Here is a 12,624-nt window from a genome sequence, read left to right on the forward strand (position 1 = left end):
TATTATCAGACTGACAGGTACAGGATCACTGTGCTTATGTCTGAGTAACCCTTAGTTTAGTCAAGTTGACCTCGAAGCTAAAGTAATGTTGGCAATTTGAATATGGCACAGAAAAGCCATAAAGTGCTTTCTGAAAGAGAAATGGTATAAAAGTTCTTGACTTAAAGAAATAAAAAAGAAAAAGTCATATGCTGAGGTTGTTAACATCTGCAGTATATTTTATAGCTACTCTATTTTATTATTAGTTATTGTTAATCCCATATTGTGCCTTGTTTATAAATTTTCATGGGTATGTATAAGAAAACATAGTCTCTGTAGGGTTTAGTACACTCGTGGCATGAAGCATTTGCTAAGGCTAGGTCATATCCCGCAGGTAAAGAGGAACTACTGTTATTATGCAAGATGCACAATTATATTAGGTTCTGCCTAGCAAAGAATGGATGCTCTATATGGCCACCTCTAGCTCCGGCTGGCTCTGTACCAGAAAGTCCTACCTAATACATAAGGGCAAACACTGGACCAAAGCTCTAAAGAACTTGTTGAAAATGTTTCAGTGGGCTGAAAATACAATGAAAACCAAAAAAGACCAAGAAGGCAGGAAGTCGTCCCTTTGGTCCAGTTGTGCAGAGAACAGGAAAACAACAAGGCTCTGTTTCCTTAACTGATAGCAGCAGCAGTCAAGAGGTCCAGAAGCTGTGCTCCTCACCTGCCGGTGCTGAGGCTGGCTTTGTGTGTTTGTTCTGAGCTTTATTTAATTCTTGTTCTTGGCTTAGCAATTGCAGGAAATTAAAAACTTACTTAGTATGGGCACCAACAAACTCTCAGTTCCTTTGCCTACTTTGTACTTACAGATGGAGAAATAGCCTTCAACAAATATGACATGTCCAAACAGCGTAGCCTGAGGCCTGGTGGATGTCACCGTCAGGCTCATGATCTCTCCGGGAACATTTTTGTGAGAGCAGGACTTGGTTCACTGATAGGTGCAGCAGATCCTGCCCTGTGGCCTTTGCTTAATAAACTATCTCTTAAATGAAAGACTCTGTAAGCGGGAAAGTTGAGGCTTGCAGTAGGTAAATATGTTGTCCCAGGTCACATTGCCGATCAGCAGCCAATCCAGGTCAGCATGGTGGCCAAGCCCTAGCCCATAAGCACCATATTAGCTAACGTCTTCTTGAAACAATTAGATATATGGTGTTTTTACTCATTTACATAGTATAAAATTATAACTTGATATACAATGTATAATGGCCAAGTATTATAATTTCCATGTGTGGGAAAATGAAACATCATATTTTCCTGCAGTTATTTGACATATGTAACTGCTGTCACCTGTAGTTATTCTTTTCTGCTATTTTACATCAGAGCTACCTTCCCTCCCCCTAGAAGTCTGTTTTGTTACACATTATCCACTCTGTGCCTGTCCTCGCACTAGTCTCTCGTGACCTCAATTCTACTCTACTTCCATGTTACCAACTTCCTTAGCTTCTACGCATGACGGAGAATATGCAGTGTTTGTCTTTCTCTACCTGGTTTGTATCATTTCACGTAACCTCCTCCAGGTCCTTCCATGCTGCCAGAAGTTAGAGGATTTCCTCCTTTGCTATGGCTCTGAGTCATCCTCTTAGTGGACTGAGTGACGGTGAGCAGGGGATTCTGTCTGAGCAGAAATAATCAGTGATGGGTTATCAGATTTGGAACTTAACAACCAGACAGGATCCACAAGCCTGAAGTTTCCTGCTCTTTCTAGTAACCCGGCTAAATTGTGAACAGTACTTTTTGAGTTGCTACCTAGAATGTGCAAGTAACTAATGGAGGAGCCAGTACCTTTAAGACATTGGTACAGCAGCTTAGATAAGTCTGTGGCTTGCTTCTCTTCTGACATGGGTTAAAAGGACATGGATGTTCTGTCTGGGGAAAGAGAAATAGAAAAGTGAGCAAGAGGCAACAGACTTAGAATACTCGGTTGGCTTTAGCTTAAAACCACAGGTTTCTTTCTCTTTAGTCTGTTCTACTCCATTTTTTAAAAAGATTTATTTATTTACTTTATGTGTATGAATGCTCTATCTGCATGTACACATGCAGGCCAGAAGAGGGCATCAGATCGCTGTGTGCATGGTTGTGAGCCACCATGTGGTCGCTGGGAACTGAACTCAGGACTTTGGAAGAACGGACAGTGCTCCTAACCTCTGAGCCATCTTTCCAGCTCCCAATTCCCTTTTTTTAAGTCGGTATGGTAGAAATAAACAAATATGAATTCAAAACAAAAGTAAGAGTACCATAGTTGGATGGGCTGCAATGAAGCAGCAGACATCGAGCGCAGAAACATGTGGTCAGGTGAGTTGCTCACGTACAGTGGAGTTTAGTGCACACAGCGATGGCGGGCAGTCTGTTAACAGCAGACCTAGGAGAGATCTTGCAGTTTACAAACTGACTCAAGTGTCTAGGATTTATTTGGTTATTTCACATTGGTCCTGATATTTAGGTATTTCTGTCTAACTGTTACCACTCAGATGACTAAATGTAAAAGAGATAAAATACCATGTACCATAACATGAGCCAAGTACATGCGTCATCCCAGCTGCTGCACACCCTTCCTGCCTGCTGTCCGCACAGCCGATGATGCTGCACACCCCTTCTTGACTGTTGTCCACATGGCCGATGGTGCTGCACACCCTTCCTGCCTGCTGTCCACATGGCCGATGGTGCTGCACACCCTTCCTGCCTGCTGTCCACACGGCCGATGGTGCTGCACACCCTTCCTGCCTGCTGTCCACACAGCCGATGGTGCTGCACACCCCTTCCTGCCTGCTGTCCACATGGCTGATGGTGCTGCACACCCCTTCCTGCCTGCTGTCCACATGGCTGATGGTGCTGCACACCCCTTCCTGCCTGCTGTCCGCACAGCCGATGGTGCTGCACACCCTTCCTGCCTGCTGTCCGCACGGTCGATACTCAGCACTACCCTCCCCAGGCTTCACCCCAGCATTCTGGGCCTCTCTGTTGTCCAGACCATCCGCCATACAGCGGTATTTTTTCCTCCCTGACTATCTCAGATGCATTGGTTTCAGTTTTCTGGTATATTTGTGAGACTGAATTTACCCTCCTTGTCTCCTGTATAAGGCTTTTTGCTTATTTTTTCTGTATACTTGGGACACTTGGAAACTTGCCGCATCTTTTTCTTTTTTCTTTCTTTCTTTTTTGTTTTGTTTTGTTTGGTTTGGTTTGGTTTTTTGAGACAGGGTTTCTCTGTGTAGCCTTGACTATCCTGGACTCACTTTGTAGACCAGGCTGGCCTCGAATTTACAGTAATCTGCCTGACTCTGCCTCCCAAGTGCTGGGATTAAAGGTGTGAGCCACCACACCCAGCCCGCCACATCTCTTTTTACAGTGGCATCTCATTGGTATTTCTCATTTTCCATGCAATGGGCCAGGGCTTCAGCACTGCCTGTGGTAACTGCAACCATTACAGTGTGTTTTAGCACTTTGACTCTGCACTGCTACTATCATAACCCTTGTTCCTTTCAGACCAGTTAGCATTCTCCTTAGCACACCACCATACATTCTGATTGATTGTATAAATGTCACTGAGCACTCTAGAACTGTCAGGAATTTAATGAAGTGGCCACAGGAAATAGAGGGATGAAAATAGGAGCTGAGCAGGTAGAGCCATGCCACAAGTACATGGCCACAGGGCTGCTTGCTGAGGGATACTTGCTGCCACTGCTGCTGAACAGGAGATGCTGTGGCTGGTACCACTGACGATGGATGCTGGCCCCTGCCAGTGGTACCTTTGGCAGTAGAACAGATTCTCCTCCAGCCCTGCTCCATTATACCACTGGATCCTGGATGGGTGGAGGCAGACAGCTGGCCAAATGAGTGGCCCATTTAGCAACTGCAAAAGGGACCCAGGAAGGGGTAGTTGTCCTGCTACCGGAATCAGATTTTAGAAACAAGATACAACTCTATTTGTTTATTTATTTGAAACAGGGCCTTACTGTGTGGCCCTGGCTGTCCTGCAACTTTGTATGTAGACAAGGCTGGCCTTGAACTCACACAGAGATGCTATGCCTGCCTCTCCCTCCCGAGAGCTGAGATTAAAGGCATGCACCACATCTAGCCTCTGCAGCCTTTCTTAACACAGTGACCAACCGACATCACTTCCTATTAAGCTGTAGATAAGCGTCTTCCTAGTCTCCTGATTTCAGAACCCACATGAGTACACCTGCTCTCACCTCCCTGCCCAGGTTGCTGCAGAGTGGAACAGAATTTAACAGAGTGAATTCCAATGGCCTCCTGCCTGCGAAAGCTCAGTTTTGACAGAGGGTTCTAGTCCTCTGGTTCTATACTTGCCTCTAGGAACACAACAAAGCCTTCCCTGCAGCTGTGTCCCCACAGGTCTTTACATCTCTCTATCCTCCTCCGCCACCAGCAAAAGACTTCAGAAAGTGACTTTCAAGGAGCCGAAGAGATGGTACAGTGGTTAAGAGCACCGACTATTCTTCCTAAGGACTTGGGTTCAATTCCCAGTACCCACATGGCAGCTCATAACTGTCTGTAACCCCAGGTCCAAGGGATCTGACACCCACATACAGACATACATGCAGGCAAAATACCAATGTAGGCTTCGACATTTTCCAAACCTACTTTGTTTGGGGTTCTTTAATGCTTATACCTCCCTTCCAACCCACCTACCCTAGATAGGAGAGAAAAGAGGTTAATGGGAACAGAAGTAGACCTTTTTGGACTCATTTCCTGGGAGCAATTTCCCTGGTGTAGTCAGCAGGATTTCAACAGATCAGCAATTCAACAAAAGTTGCTGCTGGAACCCAGATCCCTGAAGTTTTCTATGGAGCTGTCTCTCTAGAAGTGTCTTGAGGTAGAGCGATGAACAAACCAAGCAATACCAAACCCCAAAAGTCCCGCCTCCTGTTTGGGGCATACATACATACATGTGTGTATATACATATATACATGTGTATATACATACGTGTGTGTGTGTGTGTGTGTGTGTGTGTGTGTGTGTGTGTGTGTCCTCTCAGAGGCTGTGCTAAGATGGCAAAAACCAAGCCCCCTAAGGCCAGGCGTGGTGGCATAGGTCTTTAATCCCAGCCAGCACTCGCAGAGGCAGATGGATCACTGTGGGTTCGAGGCCAGCCTGGTCTACAAAGCAAGTCCAGGATAGCTGAGGCTACACAGAGAAACCCTGTCTTGGGGAAAACAAAAAACAAAAAAATAAGCCCTTACATGCGGTGGTTCATCTTCTAAATGGATAAACATCACCTGTTCTCTCACAAGTCTGTCCCCATCCCACACATGGGGTCAAAACAAAAACATGTTTATATCCACTATACGCCAATGCACATAAAATAAAGTTAAGTAAATTATTTTTTAAACAAGAAAGTGACTTTTGGGCCACCTTCCCAGGCTCTACTTTTCTGTCTAGTGTCCTGAGAATGAAGCCTTTGGAGTTTTCCAGTCTGGCCTTCACATGCCTTGTTCTAGATCAGCCAAAACTGCACGTCTCTGACACAGCACCCCAAAATTCCAGGTTCAGACTTGAGAGGGGATTCCTGGATAGGCGGAGACTTAAGTTCAAACGAATGAAGCTAAGCGCGTCTTTTCATACATGCGGGTGTTATGTTTCTGCCAGTGGGACATGACTTTGTGACTCAAATGTACAGACCAAGCCTGTTATGATTGTTCTTGGTCCTTGGCCAGTGCGTCCTCCCTCATGACTGTGTATACAGTGGGCTGGCCTCTTTTTGTTCCCTAGACCTATGGCATGCATTGCTTTCACTGCATCTCTAGGACTTCCTGTTTCATAGTGGTATTGACACGGTAATTCATCCAACAGGTATACATGGAACACCTACTAGTTGGCACTGCCAATAGTCAGAGGCTAGTTAGAAAGTCAGACAAAATATAGGATTATGCCAGTTAGAATGATTTTTACTGCCAGTGACAGAAATTTTGATTGAAACTTGCTTAAGCAAAGATAAAATATGTCCTTTCACATACCTGGCGAGTCTAGGGAAAGATCTGGGTTCCTTCATGCACAGCTGGATTCATGCATTTTTTTTAATATTTATTTTTATGTGTTTTGTGTGTATGTGTGCTCTGCCTCCGTGTACACTTGCATGACAGATGGTTGTGAGCCAGCATGTGGTTGCTGGGAATTGAACTCTGGACCCCTGGAAGAGCAGCCAGTGATCTTAACCACTGAGCCATCTCTCCAGCCCCAGATTCATGGACCTTAAACCTTGTCTTCAAAAGGAGCCTGGCCTGTCATCATCTCTCAGCTCCACTTGCCTTTGCAGTGGCTTTATTCTCAAATTTTTCGCACAACAGCAAGCCATATATCAAGAGGCCTAAGTCCACACCCATCTGCCTTCCAGAACTCTAAAGAAAGCAGTGCTCCAGACAGGCATGGTGGGACTCACCCATAACATCAGCACAGAGCAGGATAACCCATGAGTTTTAGGCTACCCTAGGCTATATAATAAGTTCTAGGCCAACCACCAGGACTATATAACGAGAAAACCCTGAGAAAAGAAAGAGAGGAAATGGATGTTAACCATATAATACAGGATAACCACACTTCCAATCCACAGACCTAAAGAAGCTAACTAACAAGTTAGCTTCTAGGGAGGATGCTTGATTCACATTTAGAAGGGCAAATAGAATAGACACTGGAAGCAGTTGAAGAGAGGGAACAGGACAGGAGCTGTCCTCTGAAAGACTCCACCCAACAAGGGATCAAAACAGATGCTAAGACTCATAGCCAAATTCTAGGCAGAGCACTGAGAGTCTTATGGAAGAATGGAGGAATAGAAGGGCACAGAGGGGACAGGAGCTCTACAACAGGGAGAGCAACAAAGCCAACAAATCTGGACCCGGGGTTGGGGAGAGGGCAGGGGTTCCTGCAGAAACTGATATACCAACCAAGGACAATGCATGGAGAGAACCTAGACCCCCTATTTAGATGTAGCCAGTGGACAATTCATGCTCCACATAGATCCCCCAGTGAGGGGAGGAGAGGCTACTTCTGACATGGACTCTAGTACCTGCTATTTGATCACTTCCTTTTGGCCAGGTGGACATGCCAGGCCACAGAGGAAGAGGATGCAGGCAGTCCTAATGAGACCTGATAGAATAGGGTCAGAAGGTAAGGGAGAAGAGCTCCATCTCCCCCTACCTCCTTAACCCCCTACCATCAGAGGACTTGGGGGAGGGGAAGGGGGATGGGAAGAAGGAGACGGAATGGGAGGATATGAGAGAGGGGGGTAACACTGGGATGTAATATGAATAAATTATAAAATTTTTTAAATTAATTTTTTTTAAAGGAGGAGAGGAGGAGAGAGGAAAAGAGACACATTCAGTCAGCAGGCTCATCAGATGTGCTGGTCTTGCTGTTTGTGCCTTGTATTCTTACCTGAACCAGAAGCATGTCGCAGGAGAAGTCAGGCTGGGTTGGATGTAGTCATTCAAACACTTAAGTTGAGCACAAAAGATAGATCAGTCCTCCCAAGAAAAAGGTAAGGAGATGCTGGCTGTTGTCCAACAGAAAGTGAACTCAGTTGTATTTTTATAGATTCTTTTGCTTTGTTTTGGCTCTCCCCCCCCCCCCCCTTTTACTGTTGTGGGGAGTTTTGCTTCTTGCTTTTTTTTTTAAGAAAGAAAAAGAACATGTAGGTGGGTGTGTAGGGAGGTGGAAAGTAGGAGAACTTGGGGGAAAGGATAAACATGATCAAAATATAGTGTGTGAAAGGAAAAGAAAAACCCGTGGGTGGCAGCCATTATCTTAGCCAGCCACAGAAGTGTAAATTTATGGTTAGATGTGCACAGTCAAATTACAAGTGGAGGGTTCACTAGAGGGGAGCAGAGAAGAGGCACTCTCTTTCCGTACTGCCTTGCCCCTGCCTCCTCCTTTCCTTGTAGGCAACTTTGTTCCCATGCAGACTCTAGATTGCCCTGAAAGTAAGCCAAGAGATGGCCAGAGCAGTGATACGGCATGCATTGAGGATTTGTATTTTTGGTCATTAGATTAAAGTTGTTAAACACAAAGCTTCTTGCTGGGCTTTTTTTTTTTTTTTTTTTTTTTTTTGCCCCCAACGCTTGGAGTCAGTGTCTCTGGTATGCTTCTTAAAATAATAAAATCATACTTCATATTTTAAAACATTTGAGGCTTCTGCTATAATTAAAATCTGTGCTTAATTAAAAGTGGTTTTCCTTGGAATTCATGTGTCTTCCCCCCTCCCTCACCCCCATTCCCCCTTTACCTCTCTTACCCCAGGGTTAGAGGTCAAAGCCAAGGCCTTGCACTCGATGTGTCAGTAACTTTATCCTGGGGCTGTATCCTGCTTCCCACTGGCCTGTTGATTTATGATCTTGTAGTTTTGGCTCTGCCTGTCCCTTTTAGAGTAAGGAGCCTAAGAGGATGAAGATATAGAACAGGAAGAAACAAAATCTCTGACTTTCCCTTTTACCAGCCTCCCATTCCATCTATGGTGGGATGTTTGGGTGTCTCTCACCATTATCCAGCATGTACATGTATATATTGCTTGTATAAACAGTCAGTCAGATATTGAAGTGAGTACAGTGGATATGTATAGGTTTGGTTTGATTTGGTTTGGTTTTTCGAGACAGGGTTTCTCTGTGTAGTCCTGGCTGTCCTGGACTCACTTTGTAGACCAGGCTGGCCTCAGACTCACAAAAATCCAACCTCCTCTGCCTCCCAAGTGCTGGGATTAAAGGTGTGTGCCACCACACCCAGCTATGTATGCCTTTAAAAAATATATATATATGTATAAATGTTTTGTGTCACTCAAGTTCCACCAAGCTATAACTTTAGTTTTGTTCTATGCTGTTTTGAAGAAGATTGAGGAAAATAATCCAAGGATTAGAAGTGCTTCAATACAGTAGTTGTTACCTGGACAGATGTGGCAGTACTTGAGGTCCTTCTTGGTTGTCTCAACTACAGGAATCTTATGGACAGAGGCCAAGAATCCAGCTGACCACCCTGTGATACACAGGGCTGGCCCCACAACTGGGGCAGGGCACTCTAAAGCCAGGAAAGAAATCAGAGTGAGTTTCTAGGTATCAAACAACAGTAGAGGCAAACTGGAGTTGTAGGGCCGACAAATCACTTACTTCAGTTTCCCCATTTTTAAGTTAGGAAAATAACTAAAGAAAAAATGTAGCCTGAAGTCATATAACCTCTCTACCTCCTAACCCAGTGATCGAGCAGATTGTCTCCTCATCTGCAAAAAAGGATAAACTCCTCTCAGATGATCACTGTAATGATTAAAGCATTCCATATATATTAAAAGTATGTGTATATAAATTAAAATGTTCAACCATGGTGAGTTTTTTGGGTTTGTTGTTTGGTTTTTTTGTTTGTTTGGTTTGGTTTTTCAAGACAGGGTTTCTCTATGTAGCCTTGGCTGTCCTGGACTCACTTTGTAGACCAGGCTGACCTCGAACTCACATCGAGCCACTTGCCTCTACCTCCCAAGTGCTGGGATTACAGGTGTGCACCACCATGCCCGGCCTAATGGTGCGTTGTTAATAAATAGTGCTGGTGAGATCTACTGCTGTTGCCCAGTCTTAGGTCCATCTGCAGCCTGTGCACCTCTTCCACCCCCTCAGGCCCATGTCGTTTGCACTGTGCTGCTTTGAGAGACTGTTAATCTAATGGAGATGTAAGCTGGACTCTGGCTCTGCTTAGCCACTGAAAAGCTCTCCGTGAAAGAAGGAGCCATTCAAGTTATAGGAAGAACACTCCAGAAAGCTACTAAAATGATTGGTTCTACCTGGGAATGGTGTCTAGGTGCTCATACCTGCAGGAAGGATGGAGCTGGGCACCATGACTTTTATCAGACTCTTTCAGCCTTTGCTATGCTTGCCCAGAGGCATGCCGTTCCTCTGTGTGAGAGTCCCTGTTGTGCAAGGACACTCAGCCCTGTGTCTGAAGACCCAGCTCACTAGAAGAGTATCTGATGCTTTGTGGATTTGGTTTTGGAAGGATCACGTGACATTGTGCATGATGCTAATAGGCATGTGTAGACAACTATAAGCCTCCTGCTTTGTAGTTGTGGAGTAAAATGATTTATTGGGTTTTACTAATTCAGTCAATATGAGTGCTTGAGGAAGATATTGTATAAAATACTTTTTCCTCTCAAATAGTAATAAATTATCTTACTAATAAGTCTATGAAGTAAGATTCTGCTCATTTCTTCAAAGACCAATAAAAATTCTTTGCAGTTGTTCTGTGATTGGAAGTGTTATTTCTCTTGTTAGATTAGTCAACCAATTTGTTCAAAGTTGGTGGCTTTCTGTAAATATTAGCAGAAGTCTAGAAATACTAAAGCTCTTCTGTGTTACTGGCACAGATTCAGTTCTGTTGAGTAAAAACCAAACAAAAACAAACAAACAAGTATCTTCATTCATGTCGCAGTCCTCTTCTGAGTGTCCTGTTTGTAGGGTTAGAGCCCAAGAGATACTACATACATTGGATGCATTTTCTTCTACATTAAGAATATATAAGTAGCTGGGCCTGGGTGTGGTGGTGCATGCCTGTTTGTTTGTTTTTCGAGACACAATTTCTCTGTGTAACAGCCCTGGCTGTCCTGGACTCACTTTGTAGACCAAGCTGACCTCGAACTCATGTCTACACAAAAATGTATAGAGAAATGCATACACACAATTACAAATTAAATAACTCTGCCAGGCATGGTAGCACATGCCTGTAATCCGAGCACTTGGGAGGCAGAGGCAGGCAGATCTCTCTGAGCTGAGGCCAGCCTGATCTACAACGTGAATCCAGGACATCAGTGGGCAGGACTATCACACAGAGAAACCCTGTCTCGAAGAGCCAAAATAAATAAAGACAGAAAGAACACGTGTAGAAGAAAGAAAACTGAATGGGTCTTAGTTTCAGTTTTGTTTTGTTTTGTTGTCTGTTTTCTTTGTATTGCGGAACACAGAAGGTTCACAAGGCTCATAGAAGAGTGAAATACTCTTCCAGATTCCATCCAATGAGCACTGAGTCATCACTACCCCACCATGTTGGAGGTTGGAAGTTAAGTGATCAGCAGTGCTGGAGAGACAGCTTAGCAGATAGTGCCTGCTATGGAGTATGATCATCTGAGTTTGGATCTCCAGCGCCTACATAAGAGCCACAGGAGTCTGCAGTCCTGCATTAGTGGGTAGAGCAAAACAGATACAGAACTCCAGGGCCGGCCCCCTTACCAAAATAGTGAGCCCTGGATTCCTGAGAGGCTGGATTCAGGGGTCTGAAAAAATAAAGTGAAGAAGCCAGGCGTGGTGGCGCATGCCTTTAATCCTGGCACTGGGGAGGCAGAGGCAGGCAGATCACTGTGAGTTCAAGGCCAGCCTGGTCTACAAAGCAAGTCTAGAATAGCTAAGGCTACACAGAGAGACCCTGTCTCAAAAAACAAAACAAACAAACAAATAAAGTGAAGAGAACAGTAAAAGGAGACTTCCAGTGTCAACCTCTGGCCTCTAACCCCTACAGGAACACATATGAGTGTGCATACCACATACAGAGAGGGAGGGAGAGTTAAGTTATTTGCCCCAAGTCACACAGCTGGAAAGTAAGAGAGCCAAGACATCAAAGCTCCACATGTCTTCTGAGTACATTGCCTTCAGTACACTGTCACATCTGTGGTTTTAACAGGAAAGGCTTAACTGGATTAATAAATCTCTTTCTAAGATTAGAGTGTTTTTAAATTCTGAATGATCCACTGAAGACACTGCTCTGTATTTTGACTTGGCTTTTTTTTTTAAGGTGCTGTGTAATGGCCCAGGAACGTGTGTCCCCATCTGTGTGTCTGCCCTGATCCTTGGGATACTTGGAATAAAGAAGGTGATCATTGTCTACGTTGAGAGCATCTGCCGAGTAGAAACTTTGTCCCTGTCTGGGAAGATCCTGCTGCACCTCTCCGACTACTTCATTGTCCAGTGGCCAGCTCTCAAGGAGAAGTACCCCAAGTCTGTGTACCTGGGCCGAGTTGTTTGACAAATGGCAACTCCAAGTCTTAGGAATTTTACAATTGCCAGCAGCAGTTACCATGCCGTCGTTATTGTAAAGTTTTTCAAAAGCCCAATCAGTGAATTATCAATGGTAAGGAATTTAAAATGGGGCCAAGTGTGATAGCGCATGCCTGTAATCCCAGCACTCAGGAGGCAGAGGCAGGCAGATCTCTATGAGTTCAAGGCCAGCCTGGTCTACAAAGTGAGTCCAGGACAGCCAAGGCTACACAGAGAAACCTGTCTCAAAAAAGAAAAAAGAATTTAATCCCAGCACTCGGGAGGCAGAGGCAGGCGGATCACTGTGAGTTCGAGGCCAGCCTGGTCTACAAAGTGAGTCCAGGATGGCCAAGGCTACACAGAAAAACCCTGTCTCGAAAAACCAAAAAAAAAAAAAAAAAAAAAGAAAAGAAAAAGAAAAAAAGAAAAGATAAAGAAAGAAAAAGAATTTAAAATGTGCAAATAATTCAATGAAGACAGACAAATATTAGTACACAGTATCCATCAAATAGCTGTCTGTACACTGGAATATTTTTTTAAATAAAAGTATATAACACTGTTCAAAACTCTTAC

General features: G+C 44.3%; 1 protein-coding gene across 1 annotated transcript in view; it reads left to right on the forward strand.

Moving 5' to 3' along the window:
- The window catches only part of Alg14 (ALG14 UDP-N-acetylglucosaminyltransferase subunit), a 68,851-nt gene extending 56,565 nt beyond the window's left edge, over positions 1-12,286 (forward strand). Inside the window, exon 4 of the mRNA XM_051165690.1 lies at positions 11,810-12,286. Within this exon, the coding sequence (XP_051021647.1) occupies positions 11,810-12,040 (231 nt within the window). The 3' untranslated portion in view covers positions 12,041-12,286. The remainder of the gene's footprint in view (positions 1-11,809) is intronic.
- Positions 12,287-12,624: the final 338 nt, after the last annotated feature.

Source organism: Acomys russatus, chromosome 23, assembly GCF_903995435.1.
Source record: "Acomys russatus chromosome 23, mAcoRus1.1, whole genome shotgun sequence".
Lineage (NCBI taxonomy): Eukaryota > Metazoa > Chordata > Mammalia > Rodentia > Muridae > Acomys > Acomys russatus.